This window comes from Cyprinus carpio, chromosome A9 (genome assembly GCF_018340385.1).
Source record: "Cyprinus carpio isolate SPL01 chromosome A9, ASM1834038v1, whole genome shotgun sequence".
Taxonomy (NCBI): Eukaryota; Metazoa; Chordata; class Actinopteri; order Cypriniformes; family Cyprinidae; genus Cyprinus; species Cyprinus carpio.
The window spans coordinates 16,764,484-16,784,558 of NC_056580.1; the positions used below are offsets into that span (position 1 = coordinate 16,764,484).

Here is a 20,075-nt window from a genome sequence, read left to right on the forward strand (position 1 = left end):
GTCAATGAGTCTCAGCATTGCCCGGAATGGGCACAGATACAGTTCGATTCCGAGCGTAGGTGGGAATGGATAATCATTTCCCACCCAAAAGACAGCAGATGGGGACAAATTAACCTCTATGCGTGAATTGTTGAGGCTGGCCATGTGTTGGGCATAGAGTATAATAAAACACTCAGACAAGCTGTGTATACAAGCTTTGGGGTGGAGATTGGAGATGCATGAGACAAAAGCCCTCCAGTAAGACTATGACACACAACACAGGATGAGACTATGAGCACTTACAGCTTCTTGCAGTCCAATACCCTTTGACTTCTAGCTTTGGCATTTCTTCCAACAATTTCAGCCCAACAATGTATCAAGATGGGGCACAACCTTGCACTAGCATTAAAATATTTGTTCCCCACCATAATTAGAATCGAAACCAGACCTCACTCAGATACAGACCCAATGTCCCTTCATGCAGACCCAATGTGACCACTTTCAATTTCTGCTCTTCCTGGCTTGTTAAACACTTCACTGTGCCTCCATGCAGTTTTCTAGCTGTTATGGATGACATTCTACAATGATTTGTGTTTCTGGTTATTCAAGAGTTAATCATTCAAATGGCACAGCATGATTTTCATTTACATTTACATTTAGTCATTTAGCAGACACTTTTATCCAAAGCAACTTACAAATGAGGACAATAGAAGCAATAAAAACCAATAAAAAAGCAATAATATGTAAGTGCAATAATATGAAAGGTTAGTCTAACGTAGTACATTTACATTTATTCATTTAGCTGACGTGACTTACAATTGAGGAATAAGCGATTCATCATAACGAGGCAAATAAATACAGGAAGTGCTCGTAATACAAAAAGTTTCAGACATGAAACAGATTATTACAAGCTAGATGGGGGGGGGTGTTAAGGAAAGAGAAAGCAAAGTTGTTTTTTTCTGGATGAAGTCAAATAGTGACAAAAGAGTCAGGCTTCTGGAGGGGATGTAGATTCGTAAGAGTGAGTAGAAGTAGGAGGGTGCAGAGCCTGTGACTGTTCAATATACAAGCATCATTCTGAAGCATTTGAAGAGGTTTGATTGTGCATTATGGAAATCCAGTCAGAAGAGCATTGCAGTAGGCCAACCTAGAAATTACAAGGGCCTGGACAAGAAGTTGTGCAGCATGCTCCGTTATAGGAAGTGCCTGACCTTTCTGATGTTGTGCAATGCAAACATGCAAGATCGAGCAGTTTTTGCAATGTGGTCTTTGAAAGTCAAACTGTCATCAAAGATTACACCAAGATTGCTGACCAAACTTTCTGACCTAGTTGGATGGTGAAATCATCAATCAATAGTGTCTGTGCGATCAGTCAAGCATCCCCAATTTAGCAAGCCAAATGCAACAGTGGCAAGCAACCAAAACTCCATCAGTGACAGAAACGGAGAAAAAACCTTGGTAGAAACAAGGCTCAGTCGGGGGTTGGGGGGGGTGCAATTCTCCTCTGGGTAGACGAAACCAGCATGGCATGGTTTAATTCCAGGCTGCAACACAGGTGCAGAGGACTTGTCTGGTTCCCGTGGTCTTGTGCCAATGTGGTGAGGTCTTCACAGGGGATCTGTCGCTGGGGCGCATGTATTGACATGGTCTCCACTGACATTCAGGGCTGTAGAGGTCATCTCTAGGTGCTGATCCACCTTCTGGTCTGGATATGGACTGGATCTGAGTGGCTACAGCGACCGTCTGATCTGGATACAGACTGGATCTGTATAGCTATGGTGACCATCGGAATAAGAATGAATGCATTCTTTTGGTTGAACACAACTTTTCAAGTGTTTATGCAATGAATGGAAGAAGGGTCTGTAGTTCTCTAAAAGTGCTGGGTTAAGAGTGGGTTTCTAAAGTAGAGGGTTATCTGAGCCTGTTTAAATGCTGAGGGAAAGACACCAGTGTGAAGGGATGTTAATGATGTGAGTGAGTGCAGGTACAACTGAAGGACAAATGGCTTGAAGGAGATGAGATGGAATTGGATCAAGCAGACAAATAGTAGGATGTTTGGAAAGGATGAACTTAGAGACTTCAGAGAGTGGAGAGAAGAACACGAGTGAGTATATGTCTGCTGGTAAGATGTGTTTGATAGTTTGTGGTGTGGAGAATTGTGAGCTGATGGTTGTAATTTTATTAATGAAGAATGTGGCAAAATCGTCAACTGTTAGAGTTGATGAAGGAGGAGGAGGACAAAGGAGGAAAAAAAATGTTTTAAAGAGCATGCGAGAGTTAGACGAATTGGTAATTTTGTTGTGGTAGTATGTCCTTTTAGCAGTGGAGACAATAGCAGAGAAGGAAGAGAGGAGTAACCGATACACAATAAGGTCAGTAGGATTTTTGCACCACACCCTCTATGCAACCCTGAGTTTAGAATGATGCTTGTGGAGAAAAACTCAGATAGCCAAGGGGCAGAACGGGTGGTACAGAGTGGCCTGGAAGAGAGGGGGTAGAGAGTGTCTAAACAAGACATCAGAGTGGAACAGAGAGAGTCAGTAGCACTGTTTCATCTAGTGATGAAAACTGTTTAGGAAGAGGAAGCAAAGATGAAACCATAGCAGATAGCAGAGAGGGTGAAAGTAAGGGTAGGTTACATCAAAAGGTGACATGTGGAAGAGTATATGCTGTGTCCGGAACCATGTTGAGGTTAAGAGTGAGTAGGAAATAATCCAAGGTGTGCAGTGGAGTAACCAGCACATGATCAGTGGAGCAGTGGTGTATAAATAAGGTCAAATTGGATACCTGATTTGTGAGTAGCAGCAGTTAACACTCGCTTGAGATCAAAAGAGGCAACCAGAGTGTGGAAGTCTTTTATTCAAATTGTGAATAGATTAAATACAGAAAGTGAGCAAAGAGCGCTCCCTTTAATATAATCACTACAGCTGCTGTCAATCAGTGGCAGCGTGATTGGCTACAATGCTCAGTGTTGCAAATCGTGCTGTAATTAAAAGCCATTAATGGTCTTCATATAGAGTGTGAACACAAGCGCAGGACCATTTGAAAACAGTTGCGTGTCAGAGTGTGGATTGAGTCGAAACAGTCTTGTCTATTGGACCCGCAACCCACCCATGACTGTCACCCGTCCGACTCACACCCGCACCGCAGCCAACAAATAAATTATTTCACCCGTTACATCAGATATTAGCAGTTCACCCATTGGGTACCTTCCCATGTGCAGGACTCTAGCCTGAGGTTCATCTAGATGGATTTTAAGAGGGTAGGTGACAGTAACTGAATGTGATTCAAAGGAGATGGTAAAGGATTACATTTCCAATCGTTAGAAATAAGCAGACCAGTACCTCCACCTCTTCCAGTCAGATTAGGGTGTGGGAAAAAAAGAGGAATTATTGGAGAGTATGCAGGTGTAGCAGTGTCTTCTGGTTTGATCCAGGGCTCTGTCATGCCATGAGCCTTGAATGACTAGTACTAGATGTAATGAAATCTGCTTTGTTTACAACAGACTGGCAATTCCGGAGACCAACAGGAAAAGTAGTGTATTAGAACACATAGGCAAAATGTGCAGGTTGTCAGGATTATACTGCCTACAGTGTGTAATGTGTGATTTGCAAGTGTTAGTAATAGTAAGGATATGGAAACCCATAGTAAATATTGGTCATAAAAGCACACAAAATTGACAAGGTACATGATACAACACGATACCAGATGCAACTTCAGCACTTCTCAACACAGTAAACAAGCATTTTCTAGCTATGACAACTGTGCTAAAAACTAATGAGACAATAAATACACGTACATGCTGCTTTCAACTTCTGCTGGTTGACTGCCTCTCTCTTAGAGTATTTCTTATACTGTTCAAGTCTTTTTGCAGGAAAAAGCTTTACTGTTTAACAAAACAGAGGGCCAAGCTATCTATCTATCTATCTATAGGGCTGGGTATCAAGTTTGATGCTTTTTAGGCACTGCCAGAATTGCCTCAATACCATCGAGTATCGAAAAATGTCTTGTCATTTGGTACCAAATTTCAATACCTAAGGGGTTAAAAGGACCAAAGTCCTTTTAAGACAAGTCCTGTCACTCGGCGGCCATCTTTGAAACACCTCTCTGGCATGCAAGTGCAACTCCTATCTGTTTGAATGGGGAAACATCAAATTTTCCAAAACGGTTCACTAAGCTTACGATTAAATTTCATATTTGAAATGGCCAAAGAAATCTGACATCAACTGTATCATAAATGTTTTTGTTTGTTTAGCAAAAAACTTTTGCTCAAATAGCGTTATTAAAAGCTTATTTTTAAGGCTAGAACAGCCGGTGCACATGCACAGTCCTAAGAGCACATCTCAGAACACTGACTGTTTCTAAAGCAACCAGGACTTCTAATACAGCTGCAGTGACGCGATGACTTTACCGATTAGAGATTGGTTTTTACATTCAGAAGGCGGGGCTTCCTGTGATTGAGCGGCCATATTGAGCGTTGCATTTTTTCCCATTCAAAACTATGTATGAGTGACATGTCTTGGGTATTGTATAATCTTTGGTTTGACTTGACACGGCGCTGGGCAGATCGATCAGTATTTGACATCAAAGTACCACAAGAACAATTCCAAAGCTTACAGAGTAGTCTGCTCTCTCTAATTCTCACGGTACTTTGATGTCATACACCGATCGGTGCATAGCCCCACATCAAGTCGAACACGCTTACTTGTTAACGCCAACACCCAGAGATGTGGCTCACATGTGAGGCTGTAATGTGTAAGCATTCAACCCCCATAGATGTTAAGGCTATGTTTACACTATTGTTTTTGTTTTAAAACGGCGTTTAAAAATGAAAATGTTCCATACTGGCATTCCACTGTGTTTCAGAAGGGATCTCTGTCCACACAACATGACTGAAAAGCATCATTGAATGTTAGTTTTAACTTTTGATTGCGATCTAATGTGGCCATATAATGTTGCTGAAATATTTGTAGCCTTTCATATCAGGCTAATTGCTACACCTGTTTAGCATTTTCATGTAAACATCCTGTATTGTTATGAAAATAGGCAGAATCTCATGAAAACATACAAATCATATACTGTCATTATTGTGTGTTTATTAGGTTCATGTTTCATCAAGGGGGGGGCCTTGGTATGTACCAAAAGTAACGCAATACGTATCGTGGGTGGTGTATCGGGCCTTGCTTTGGTCCGGACCAAATACAATGTTGATTTTTTTTTTTTTTTTTTATTTGAAAATCATTACACCATTATATATCTACATCATGCATTTTAATTTAAATTGTTCATCTTAAAATTATCAACTTAAATATTTGTTGGTAGTGGAAACTTACCTAGCTATAACTACCCAAGTCAGTCAACTTGCAAAGTAGCACAATGCTTTGCAATTGCATTTGCTGAATGACTATGGCAGTATAGAACATTTAACATATATCCATTAACATATATCTAAATCTCCCAAATTAATCTTGCACAAAAACATAATTTAGCATTTACTATCCCTTTCGAGTGCTTGGGAAATAGAAACCCAAGCCTAGTTTCAGTTAAATGAAGATTGTCTGAGTTAAAAGAAAAGTTCATTAAACTCAAAACACTGAAACAATAACTCATAAAAGTTCATTTGATTGAACTAATTTGTTTAATATAAGCCCTACTCAAACCAATGAATTATTTTGAGGGTTTATAGTGTATACAGTGTATTTATCATTTATAAATTTATAATGCGTCATTTACCCTTTTAAACTATATAACCCAACCCTAATATAAATATTTATTACATAATCTGAAATGTAGCCACATGAGATAATTGAAAATAGAGATAATTCATCAAAAAATATTTGATGAAATACCTTAATACTAAGATGCATGAGATAGCACTTGACTCACATACTGTGAAGTGTCCACTGGTGCCACATCCACAGCATTAGTGAAGTTATTCATAAGCACAGCATCAAATTCCTGCAGCCTGGCACTAGTGTGTACCACGTGATCCTTCACAAAGATGCTGACAGCACGCAGCATGAAGGAAACAAACAGGTGCATGTGAATGTAGTTCCTGGTGCAGTGGAGACGCCTGAAGACACACAGAAATACATATGAGGCTTGTTAGGCAGAAAATGGAAAAGATGGTAGACCTCAGAAATAATATGCATTCTGGGAAATTAAGACAAAGAAGGTTTACTAGGTTTACTAAAGAAGGTTTACTAAATGTCCTTAGGTTGTTTCTACATAATGATAAAATTCTGCTACTGTTTATTAAAGACAAGACCTAATATACATCCTTTGTAGCTTGTAATCAGTACTACAGTAACTGGATACCACTTAAAGTTATGATGTACTGTATTTTTATTTAGTGTACCCATCCAATTTTAATCTGTTCTCTATATTGTGTATCATTTTCACAGGGGACACAGGCAGAATGAATGTAATATTAATACACTCAGTGACCATCTGTTCACAAAAATCCCCAAAGTCTGACGTGGAATGTTATAAAGGCTTTCTACATTTAGTACCCTTTAAATATTACTTTAGTAAATGAGGAATTACAGCTTTCATATATCTCTGGGTATTTCTGATCATAAGTTTTAGAAAGAGCACTACAACTGGCACTTTCGAAATTTCGCCTCAGGAAAAAAATGCATTGATAGGTGTATTTCGTCAACAGTTGCTGTGTTCAATCCACAGCATCAGACACTTCAAAGTGCATAAGAATACTCACATGTTCTACTGTACACAGCAGCTTGGATGTGATTGCCTTGTCATAATTTATTTAGCTCAGATGTATTTTGCTTTGCTTCATCTCACATGTCAAATGTTTAAACAACTTTCTCACCTCATCCAGTTTTCATTTTTCCACCTATCTCTCAAATGGACTATTGAAACTCTATCTACAATCTCTATTATGAGTGTCAATGGTCCATTTGAGAGATAGGTGGCGGTAATGCACTTATAAGTCTGTGATCCGCCATAAAGCAAGAAGAAGAAGAAGATGCCTCAGGCGCCTGCTGCTGGGTATGTGTGTTCACAAGAGTTCTAACAGTTCAGACATTGCGTGAATCAGAGGTAAAAAAAAAAAAAAACTAAATAAATACTGTTCAGTTTCTTGCACAGACCAATCATTTTGTGTCTTTACACATCAATGTATCATCACGAGCCGCAGGGTTTAATTTGGATTTGTCTGTGCATGTTTTTTTTTTTTTTATATCATAGATTTTCTTACCATTGCCATGCATTATACTGCTAGGAGACTGCAACGGCTGGAGTTAAAAATCATAACTTGTGTTCTACTGAAGAAACAAAGTCACCTACATCTTGGATGCCCTGGGGGTAAGCAGATAAACATCAAATTTTCATTTTTTGGTGAACTATCCCTTTAAAAGCTTTTTTTTCAGGCTAGATCAGCCAGTGTGCATGCAGAGTCCTAAGAGCACGTCTCAGAACGCTGACTGTTTCTAAAGCAACCGGGACTTCTTACACAGCTGCAGTGATGCGTTGATTTTACCGATCAGCGATTGTCTCTTTCATTCAAAAGGCGGAGCTTCCTGTGATTGAGCGGCCATATTGAGCGTTGCATTTTTTCCCATTCAAAACTGAGTGACATGTCTTGGGTATTCTATAGTCTTTGATGTAGCTGCCAGTAAGCAATGTTCAGAATTGTTTTACAATGTTACATTGCTCCCCGCAGCTCACCTGCAGTGCAATTAACATTGACATTTTGTATCATTAGTTTTTAAATGCACACATTTTAAAAACTGAGCAACTCTTTATTTATCTCAAACCAAATTTTCAATCAATTTATTAAGGATTTTTTTTTTTTTTTTTTAGTGGTCTATCCTCAACGGAAATTGAGAAAATGTGAGAAGGCATTTTCTTTAGTGTGTGAATAGTATTGGCCCGTCGCAGCTAATGGCACATTCCCCTAAACTGAAGACATGTCTGTTGGGCTGCTAATGAAGCTGCTTTGTACTCCATGTACAAAGAGAGAAAATAATATTAGACTTTAATCCACAAAAACTTTTTAAAGCATAAGTTAAACTTTTTTTTTTTTTTTTTTTTTTTTTTTTTTTTTTTTGCAGTTTATGAGATGAAGCGCATCAAACATACACATACACACTTAGTCAGTTACTCACCTGAAGTATCCAATAATAAAGATGGCCACTAGAAGAGAGCTGAAGGAAACTGCATAGCCTACTGTGTACATAATGTGCAGCCGTTCAAAAAAGACCTGCTGTGGGGACAAAGAGGTGGTGCGTCAAGCCACCTAGAAAGTGATCTCGGTCCATTAAAGATGAATGACTGTAATGAAGCTTACTCTCTTTTTGTTGGGTTCTGGGGATTTGATGCATTCAGTGTAGTTGACCCAGGTCTTGTTTGAGCTCTCTGCAAGCACCCAGGAACCATTAGAGTCACACCTCCTGTAAGCGTGTCCTGGAAGATTGACAAAGACTTACCGAACACAGCCAGTATGGAACAGTACACATTATGCAACAATACAAATGTAAAACTGTAGTAAATGTTAGTTTATGTTACATTTGTAATCTTTCTTTCTATGTTAATCAATCAAATAATGAGTCAAGAATGATTTAATATTACAAATAAATAATTTCCAGTTCTTTTTTATCGTATTGAAAATTGAAGTAAAAATCAAGAAAGTTGCACTGTGGGTATTCCACGTATCCAGATAATTTACAAATGCACATAGTATACAAACTGCACACTTCAGAAATAGTATGGGTAATATTATAATTTCCAGTAGAAGAGATTGGTTCTCATTCACTAATAATAGCTCTGAGGTTAGACAAGGTCTTGAATTTAACACAGATGAAAATGAAGCTTTAAGGGACAGATTTACAGTATTTACCATGAAACACACTTTATAAAGGTCCTAGATCATGTAATTTTCATTACTTTACACTGACTACGCTAAAGAGGCCCTAAGAGGCCATGGATTATTATTTTTCTTTTCTTGTTTTCTCGTTGTCAAGACTTCAATTTCTCATGATCTTGACATAACAAAAGTTCCCATGATGTCTGACCAATTATCTGACAGCAGTACTGTAGACTAAATGAAATTAAAATATATATATAAATATTATTAAGTCAGTACTGTTTCTGAATAAATACAGCAGTACTGATGTCATCAAATCACAAGTCTGTTTTGAACCGAACCTGTCCTTCACGTAATGGTCAGACAGATTTATAAAACCACAAACAAATGATGTAATATAATTTTATTTCAAACAGATGAGGAAAATAAAGTGGGTTGAATCCAAGGAGTTCTGAAAGGTTTTGGAATAGTTATCTGCCGCATTCATCTGAAGACAGTTTTAAAAAGTTAATTACACAAATATAATTTTTAGCATACTGTTTCTAAAAAAATCAACAGTGATCAATTTGATTATATTTATTCATTTAAAACTAAGCGAAGCAAACGTTTGGCTCTCTAAAGCTGCACTCTCATCCACAGCCCAAGCAATGCCAGATTACAGACCTCTCATTTGCATAGGCCTATGTGTGGTTTTGTTGTTGTTGTTTAAATTCAAATTAACAAATATTCCATTGGAGCTAACAATAACGCATGTAAACAATTGGAAGAAAAAAACAAAAGTTGATGAGACACGGAGAGAGAACAAATTTTTCAAACCTGCATGGTTGAAGTCATATATATATCTGGGACAGGGGGTCTTGGTCAGAGTTCCAGGGAAGCCTTGCAGCCAACATATCAGACCATCCCACTCTGGGACACACACACCAACTGAGAGCAGAACAGTTTCAGGGCAGAGATGTCAATTCACCAAAGGACAAGTTCAGATATGACACGTGAAATCATCCAGTCTTGTGGCATAACATGACACCACATGAAAGTCTAGCACATTTTCATTCCTTCCTGATCTTTAAAGTAGATCCTGCAGCAAGATAAATAGAAAATGAGCTACTGTAAAAGCCCAGTAGGAAACGGTCATACATCCTTCCCATATCCAAATTAATTAATCATTTATGCTTTTCTTTGGATAAAATCTACTAAACGAAAAAAAAAAATCAATGATAGTATCATCTGAACACCTATGGGGCATGTTTTCTATTTTGTGCATGGATACTGGATTATATCCATCTGGCATGCCCTAACATGAGCACCCATGTGCTCACACTGTGCTTGTGCAATAAATTATGTGCTTAATTAAATTATGAACACAGAACTTGATCAATTTACTTATCATTTTGTGCTAAAACAATTGAACAGTGTATAACTGTAACAATGACTAATGATTGATTGAAATAAAACAATGCTGAAAAAAAATTATGCAATTAATGTCAGACGGTTAAAGATGTTCAATATATCAGCAGTGGTTTCAACAGAGCCCGTCCAGCAGCCACAGATTTTTCCCAATATCAGACCACAGAAGCAATGAAGCTTGAAAACAATAGACCATTAAGTGCTTTCAAACTGTTCATTGGAATGATTCAGAGAAAGTCTTGAGCTGTTCTAATGCTACATGAAACAGTAATTTGTTATCCATTTTCAAGTGAAACAGGAAACAAGAAAACAATGTAGGATGGGGCTTGATTTCATGCATCAGGAGCAATGATGCAAAATCATGAAAACAACTGAAATGCAACTGGCATCTGCTTTTAGAAGACTTTTTGAATGGAATGTGGAGGCTGAAGATTCCACCATAAGAAAATCCTGACATGTCAAGAAGCCTGGTTCAGATATCACACAACTTTCTGATCGCAGGAACAAGCAATGTTACTAAAATCCTCGGTTCTTTTCAGATTAGCATATTTCCACATTTTCAGGATTCTTACAAATCTTACAAATAGTGCAGTCACATTAGTGAAATTTCAGCTAAATGTTATGGACAAATAAAGGTCCATTGTGTATTGTCAGTAGTGTAGCAATGTATAAAACACTGCTTACACAGAAGTCACTTTCAAACCAAGCAGGTTTCTGTTGGCCAATGTGTTACCAACCCTCATTTTTTACCCTCACACAAAATTCCTGATTGTGTGGATTTCTATTAAAATGACTAAAATATTTGACCGTGAAAATTTACATTAAACATTAAGCTAACATAATTTAATGACGAGATGACAGCATAATCCTAGTTTAATTGTAAAATTATGTTTAGCACATCCACTAAAAAATGCATAAATTAAAAGATCAATTTTGATATTTTTAGCAAAAATATCAGATTTTACTTGTGATATATCATGTGGCCTAGGTTATGTCAGATGAAAGATACCAAGTCTTTAGAAAATATACAGTATGTATTAAGAGAGTATTTTGATTTTGATTTTATGTTTGACTTATGTTGGCAAAAATAAGTTGAGATAACAAAAGAACACATATACAATATAAAATTAGTCTCAAATTAATTTGACTAAAAATTTATCCTAGTGCAAATTGGCTCTAATGAATGTGGATTTGTTGTCACATGCTAGTTTAAAAACTGAATATGTTTTGCAATGTAGATAGAAGTCATAGCACCCATGTCCTCTGCACATAATTTCCTTGTACAGAACATAGGCTAATTATGTTTATCTTCCTGAATTACACATATCCTATGATGTTAAGAAAAAAAGAGAGATGGGAGTAAGCCAAATTAATATTTTTGAGTTGCCAAGTCACTACTGATAAAACAGCCAGGAAGGCCATTTAACAATAAGTAATCTCCAACAGAGCTTGTGTTTTTTCCCCTTCACATGTTCTGCCTTATCACCTGTGACAAGTTTATAATGAAACAAAATGAATTAACAAACTGTGCAGTGCCTAACCAAGAGTTGTGTCTAACAAAGGTCTTGAAGGAGTCTCATTAGCTGTCCATCTCAGTTTATTTAATTTATGTATGTAAGCCTTATTTATGTGCATGGGCCAACTCATTCAAGCTTTATAGAAAACTTTTTTTTTGCTGAGGTGATGATGGTCATACTTTTGGTGAATATGTTACTATTTCTAGGTGAACTTTAGGTGGTGCACAACAACAATATGGCTGAAGTGGAGAACTGAAAAGGCCACTTAATTAAAAGTGGTGTCTACCTGCAGGGTCGTCTGTGGAGACCTTCTGTAGACACTGCAGCTTTGCATCCAGCAGCATCTGCACCTGTTCTTCAGCTGTAATCTCACCATCTTCACCTGCCTGTCCAAAACAAAGGGCTCATTTTATTTCTTTATTGTGTACTATATCTTCTGAAGTCATCAGATAGCTTTATTAGGGATATCATTTGCAAATGTCATTTTAACTTCCAAGCTTGGCCCATCAAGACACATTTGGGATCAATTAATAGAAACACAAATGATTCACAAATCAGATTTTAAGTCTCACTCAAAATGATCATAATGTGCTTTCATTGTACAGAAAAGAACAGATCTGAGTTTTTCTGCTAAAAAGTAAAAAGAAAGTCATACAGTTTGGAGCAACATGAGGGTGAGAAAATAATGACAGATTTTTCAAAAAACAGTCCATAAAAATAGTCTCATTTCAAAAGGAGAGTGCATTATATAAAACTGAGTGTGTGTTGGTGTGATTTTCAAAGGGTTAGTGGTGACTTTCTCTCTCCGTCTCATTTCTGGTTGCTTATTGAGTCTGTGAGGGAGTGAGAAGAGTTGAACTTCTAAATACCCCGATGAGATGAAAGAAATTAAAAGATTCACTCTCTGTAATGATGAAAGAAAGGTTTTCAATTAATGTAAAAGTGTATCAGAAGGGTATTGGAGCTGTCATTTCTGCTTAATATTCTGCCTCAATTAAAGTAATTTTCTCAGTCATGCAAAAGTACAGTTTTAAATTTAACATTGTGCAGGGGGTTATTAAAATGCTGCTAGAACAACAAAAAAAAAATTATCAAGAAATGTAACAAGGATTAAAGATGAATGGAAATGCATCCATTAATGCCTTACCTTTGTATTTTCTACATTCAATAAATGCGGAATGGACCTTGGCCAAGTTAGATGTCATATTTAAATTAACTTGCATAAAAGTGTGGCTGTGAAAGATAGTGCAGCCTGTCCACTTGGGCTTACTGTCATATGCCTGTAGGTCACATCTAATTTCATAATCCAAGTTCCCCCCACTACCCCCATTAGACTTTCTATGATTAGATTAGATTATCTTTTGATTACATTAGGATTTTTTTTTATTTATTTTTTTTGGGAAAAAAAAATATTTGTACATTTTTGGCTGGTTTATTCATGTGCTGTTTACTGCTGAAAACCAAACTCTGACATTTGTGACTTTCTAGAGTAAAACTGGATAACAAATCAGTTCATCTTTCACATTTCCATAAGGCCTGTATTTGCTCTTTCCATTGTGTGGTTTAATTGAGAAAGCAAGAGTGTTCTGAATTAATGACTGATTAGAGACCTTCACATCTTTATGAAGAAGCTTTCCGCATAGACTTCCAATTACTACAACCTTCCAGTTACTAGGGAATTTATGCATACAGCCTTGTAGCACAGAAACTAAAAAAAAAAAAAAAACATGAACTGTATTTACACACATTACAATTTTATGCCCTTTTTACACTAAGCTGTAACCACAAACAACGCCAAACATTACTGTGCAGCTGGAGATATCAACACGCCACAAGCAAAATTAATTACTCAGAGATGCCCATAAGATAACACTTCGTCAATCTATTTAATAATAATAAAAATTTTATATATATTTTCCACATAATAGAAAGCCATTTCTAAAATATCTTTTCCTCCACTTCCTTCATATTATCCACTGCTACTTTAAGTACTGCACTGATATTATGAGTCAAATTACCATTAAAATGATTGTGGGAAATTTGTAATCATTTGGGCTCAGGGGGTTCAAAGCGTGGTCAATTATATGTCTATGATTATGTAAAATGTTGGGCTATATCCTACACCCTTGAAAGTAAAGGTTACAAAAATGGGTTTTCTCAGCAATGCCATAAAATAAGCATTTTTGGCTCTCAAAAGTGTAGTGCAGCTTCACAAAGTTTTCAAGTGAACTGTATGGTGGTTCTTCTGCAGTATACAATTTAATAATAGTCATGCAGATCCCTTGACATCATCATGCAACACCGTGAGACTGCTGACAGTGTTCCAGTCAGCTGGGCAGAGATGCTTTTGCATTTCAAATACCTAAAGAGATTCCAAACAAATCTAAATGATCAATACGTGATTAAACCTCAGAATGAAAAATACTCTGAAATTGATCGGTTATAATAAAGGTCCTCCAATTTGGCATAGGTAGAATATATGTCTGGAAGTGATTAACGGTAGCTCACAATTGTTTTACTTTAATATAAAACCGTCTGTACTGTGCGTACATGTGATGGAAATAAACCATACAACTATCATTAAATGAAAATTTGAGAAATAAGCTTCCATCTTGTTGCTAGGACATCAAGTTTATTTTTGAATCTTAGTATTTGCATGATTATTGCTGTTCATCTCTAAAGCAATGCATCTGACATTCTCATCACAGTTGATTTTTAGGTCAAAGAAAATCAGGAAAAAAGCATGTTCACTGCAAAAATTGTAAATGTGCACCTTAATGCACTACTTTTACTGGTCCGACCCTCAAATTGCTTTGGTGAAACCTGTTGAACTCCGCGTGATTCAGTCTTATTTTAAAGGTATTTCTATAATAAATTAACAGACATTTGTCTTGAATAAACCCACTTGAATAAACATCAAAGGTTCTCAACCAGGGGGCCTCAGCAAACTTCCAGAGGGGCCAGAGGATGACTTAAAGCATTTAAATTATTATTGTAATATATTAAAACATTTAAGTGAAACGCTACTCTAAATTAAAAAAAAAAAAAAAAAAAAATGTAAAATGCAATCAATTATATTTACAATATAAACAGCAGAAATACCTTAAATATTGTCATATTTGCTGATGATATAAAATTATGAAATATCTTGTATATTGCGATACTGTTAAAATTTAAACTTATAAAGACAGTAAGCCAGTGTCCCTTATGTCTTGGCCATTCAGCACTGAACGCAACGAACATTGTGCCCAGTCAGAGTTGTTTTAATTAGTCAGACTCAAAATGCCAGAGTTTTGTTCGACAAAATTTTCACTTTTTTAGCCTTTCTCGCATTTATTTAGGTTCCTGGATTGTCTGTCAGCTCAGAAATGCTGAAAAGAAAATATGCAGCCTGTTTGTTATGCGCTAAGTCTGAAACTGTGTCATCCAGCAAGCTGTTTCAATTTGCAGCCAGTTTGTAGATAGCTAGCTTTGAATAAGACCACCTCCAAGCAATGTATTGAGTCCAAGGCAGCAATTTATGCATCTTGTGTCGACACGCCCCACGGAATAGAGGGCTGGGGTGTGCAGTAGTAGTAGCAGTAGTCTTGCCACACTATGCCACACTATGTACTGTAATGTGTAATGGGTTTCTTTGTTCTTCATGTGTTTCTTTGTTTGTCAAAGAACTCGCTTTGTTGTTGCAACAACAACAACAATACACACACACACGCACCCACATATATATGTATATACACAGACACACAGACATTTCATTGATTTTACATTTTCCTTTGTGTTCATTAAGTAAAAACAGTATGTGGTCACTATATCTAGAATTTCTATATCTAGATCAACTAGTGTTGATTTTAAACAGCTGTTGGTGAGTGGTGGGCCTTTGAGTCAAAAGGCTGTGAACCACTAATTTAGATGTAACATTTAGATGTAACTACTTTGGATGTGCAATATTTTAACACATTTTTTAGATTATTCTCAAGATGAGCACATTTATGCATGCATTCATGACTTGCTAATTTATTACTGCAACTTGCTGGCGATGTAAAAGGAGTAAGTTTCAGGTGTTTAAAGGTAATAATTAACAGGCATTAGACTTGCAGTATGACAAAGCCGACCTTCACAAAAAATAAATCTTATGAAGCATTCAGTTTAACTGTGCTATGTTGATTACTGCACACTAGTAAGATAAACAAGCATCATTTTTTGATGTTGCAAAGAACATATAGTAGCATATTCAGACTGATTAAAGTGGCAACACAGTGGCAAAACCTTGCAGGTTTATATGACAGAGTGCATTAAACAGAAATCATTCAGCAAAACAATACACAATTTATTTAGTTCATTAATGCATTAACAAAAGCACAAGGCACTCAAGTTTACATGTCATTTCACCCACAGCACAGGTATATATATGCTCATTTGAATGACTGCATTTACTGGTTTTCTGACCGCCAAATTAATGGCAGACCAAGAGTGAATAATGCGTCAAAATCATATAATGGAGAAAAAAAGAAAAAAAAAAACCTTCCATGCGCATTGTATGCATTCCATGCTCAATGAAAAAAAAATGGAAATGTGCAGTAAGGGTCTATTTCCACCCAATTTAAGTTGATTCAGTCATGTTAAATAATATTGTTGAATGAAATGTAGATGTTACCACATAAGTCACATTTTAGGTTGCCCAACAACACATTTTTATAGGCAGTAGCAACTCTTTATAAAGTAAAATCAGGATTAATCGTTTGAAAAGAGGATAAGAGCTGTGAAACACACCAAGCTTTCATCAAAACCTCCATTGTTCCATTCTGTCTCAGAGGCTGATATTATGGAAAAGATTGCAGCTTTCATGCAAAAAAAACAACAACAACATGTAGTTAGCTGTGCAATTCCATTTTAAAGTGAATCATAGTCCAGTCAATAAATGTTTTGTCAACTTCTATGCTAAAATCTATACTAAATTAACTGGTTTTATTCAGCTAAAGACATTTTAAGGATCAGATTAAGTAAATCCGCAATTGTATCTGTAGTTTCAGCAAAATAAAACAGAAGGACCTTTTTCATTTAAACTTGAATTTTAATGTAATTTAAAATAAATACACAATATCAAATGAGATATAATGAAAATGACAGATAGACAGATAAAAAGAATTATAGCAATTAAAATATAAATTAATAAATTGTATATTTATAGCCTATTTTATAAATTATGTACAGTATAATTATATTGTGTGTATAAGTGTGTGTAAAGATAAAGTGTTTGGGTAAAATGGTTGGTTGAAATCAAACATTGGTAACACTTAACAATAAAGTTCCATTAATGAATACTAGTTGATGTACAAACAGTGACTAACAAACAGTACTAACATGAACAAACAGTGGACAATACATTTATTACAGTATTTATTCATCTTTATTAATGTCAGTGAATAAAAAATACAGTCATTCATTGTTAGTTCATGTTAATTCACAGTGCATTAACTAATGTTAACAAGCACAACTTTTGATTTTAATAATGCATTAATAAATGTTGAACTTAACGTTAACTAAGACTAATAAATGCTGTAGAAGTTTTGTTCATTCTTAGTTCATATTAACTAAAGTAGTTAACTAATGAACCTTATTGTTAAGTGTTACCCAAATATTCACGTTTACATTCGTTCTGTCAAATCAAAACTTCTTCAGATCATTTGCTTTAAAGAAATTTCTATCATTATCATAACTGAAAAGGAACTAATATAATGTAACGCAAAACACGTCTTAAATATGTATATGCACCATTAAGTTGTTTTGGTCAGTGTTTAATATTTTTAACGGTTAATCTGGACTGCCACAGGTGCCCTTACAAAAGAAAAGAAAAGAAAAGAAAAGAAAAGAAAAGAAAAGAAAAGAAAAGAAAAAACCTTGTCATGTCAGTCCTGTAAAGACCCAGCGTCTTACCTGAGCATCAACTAATGTCCAGAACAGAATCACTTTGGCGAAGTTCCACAGGAGACAGTCCCTCATGTTTCTGAGGTGATGCTTTTGTCGAGATAACAAGCAGTCCTCTTCCTTTAAGATTTTGTGTATCTCTTCACACCCCCCAGCGACCATGATCTACTCTTGCCATCACTGAAAAACATCGTTTAATCTCCCCGCAATATGTTCTTCAATGTCTGATAAAAAGCACAGGATCAGGAGGCGTCGATGTTCTACTAAGTTCAGCGCATTCACATCGCATTCGCAGTTAAAAAGCATAACTTAAAAGCAGCTGAAAGTTTGCAGGTGTACTCCATGAAGAAATCCCTTCGGTCAGTTTTACTGACTGACTCACCGTGAGTGAGATGAGGCTCTTGAATAAGAGACGCTCCTCTCGTCGCAAAGAGCGACCGTCTCATTCTCACTACCGATGGGCGGATCGATCTTCAAATATAGTATTTGATTTATCGCGAGGACAGGTCATTCTCACATCAATAATATCGATACTAAGTGTTTTAACAAGTGCTTTCTTTCTTTCTTATTTTTTAAATTTTTTCTCAAAAATGATTGATGTCAACAGCGCCGGAGTGAAAAAATGAATCAGAATCATATTAATAAATAGTTGTGTAGGTTAGTTAGGAACTAGTTCTTCTTCCGCTCATCTATCAATACAAACAGAAACACGGAGGCAGTAATAAGGAGCGCTCACTCGTGATGTCTTCAAAGAGCTGAGAGAGAAATGCCGAGATAATGACAGAAAAAACATCTTTCTTCAACTTTCTGTAAGTTGATTCACGATAAATGATTCATTGTGTTCTGTAATGCATATTAACAAATGAAAGACGTATGATCATTTGCAATTCATTTAAATCTACTAATTATGGCTTTCAAATCTCATCGTTTATCCTGCAACATTTATACTGTGGCTTAGTGATAGTCCCAGATGGTAATATTAATAAATGATACTAACCTAAGGTTCTTCTTCTTCGAAAAAAAAAACAATTAAAAAAATAAATAAATAGAAAATGAGGGGTCCATCTCTTCATCCACATTGAGAACCTTACTAAACTTTTGAGGCACTGCTGGCTTTATATGAGATGTGTAGTATAGTGTAATGGTTAAAATTGTTTAAAAATCTGTTTTGGTATCTGATTGTTCAAACCACAATGGAGGTTTACCTAAATGACTAACTCATAAGAAATCACCAAACTAATGTTAAGAAAGCAATAAGATGAAGTTGTGCTGTGGACCTGTCCATGGTGCTGAAACACCAACTAGCAAATGCAATTCACAATTGACCGCTTATTTTGCCACATCTTTTATTCATTTCACTACAATAATTCCACATTTCAATAAAATGAATGTGAAATAGTAGCTTCTTATAAAATGAAGTTGTTAAATCAGTCTAGAAAAGAAAGCCTGTGTAGTAAAACATATGGTTAACCATTATATAAAAGGAATCCTGTGGAGCAAAATGCCAACACATTTTCTCACACAGCACACAAGATATTCAGAGCAGCCTTGAGGATTCAGCATAACTCTTATCAGTTGGATTCAGTCTCTTTGAAGAGGAAGCGACAGGCCACCGCTTAACCATTTCAGAGACTGAGCTCACACATTCAGTTTTCCCTGAGCTGCTTAAAATGTATTTGACTTGATCCAAAAGTGGCTGAAAATATTTCATGAAAGGCAGCCTATCTACATTTGTGAGATGTTACATGAATAAAAGCCACGTTATGAATGATGACAGGAAACAAATCAGCTTAATTTCTCTATCAGATTTGAGAGGAAGTTCAATTTAACAATCTCAGTCCAATTACTTTGGGTCTCAGGTGGGGATCATCAGTCACAAACACAAAAGCAATTATTTCCATAATCATATTGATCATGTCATCATTAATTACCACTGATATGTAAGCAAGAAATGTACAAGGTGGTCCACTATGAAGAAACAAGTGTCTTTCTGTCCATGCTCTGTCCATCTTTTTGTAAATACAAGCTGCTCAAAGAACAATATTTACATATTTATTGTTCTTTTGTTGCAATGTTGTATTTGCTTTTGCTGAATATATTCTTTTTTTGCATTCATACAAAAATAATCTAAATTATTAAAAAAAAAAAAACTTTTTTAAGGATTTGCATGTGAATTAGCTCAGAGAAATAACTTCAGTTCAAATTCCATGACAATCTCATAACCATCTTCTATTTCTAATTAAGTGAACAATCGTTTCCTTTCTGTGCAAGTGGAGTAATGCGATTCACAACACGCACCATCTAGAAAGGTGTGCAATCTAACATTGTTTAAAATTCAAAAAAAGCAGCTCATCTGATGCAATTACTTCAAGAGACTGATCATTCTATCAAAGCCTTTCTTCTGCAGACATTAACTTTTT

At 36.1% G+C, this 20,075-nt stretch overlaps 1 protein-coding gene across 1 annotated transcript in view; it reads right to left on the reverse strand.

The window, feature by feature from the left end:
* The window catches only part of LOC109095756 (parathyroid hormone 2 receptor-like), a 65,138-nt gene extending 46,391 nt beyond the window's left edge, over positions 1-18,747 (reverse strand). The window contains exons 1-6 of the mRNA XM_042763786.1: positions 17,665-18,747; positions 12,017-12,116; positions 9,623-9,733; positions 8,291-8,406; positions 8,109-8,206; positions 5,866-6,052 (exon numbers count right to left, since the gene is read on the reverse strand). Of these exons, the coding sequence (XP_042619720.1) occupies positions 5,866-6,052; positions 8,109-8,206; positions 8,291-8,406; positions 9,623-9,733; positions 12,017-12,116; positions 17,665-17,817 (765 nt within the window). The 5' untranslated portion in view covers positions 17,818-18,747. The remainder of the gene's footprint in view (positions 1-5,865; positions 6,053-8,108; positions 8,207-8,290; positions 8,407-9,622; positions 9,734-12,016; positions 12,117-17,664) is intronic.
* Positions 18,748-20,075: the final 1,328 nt, after the last annotated feature.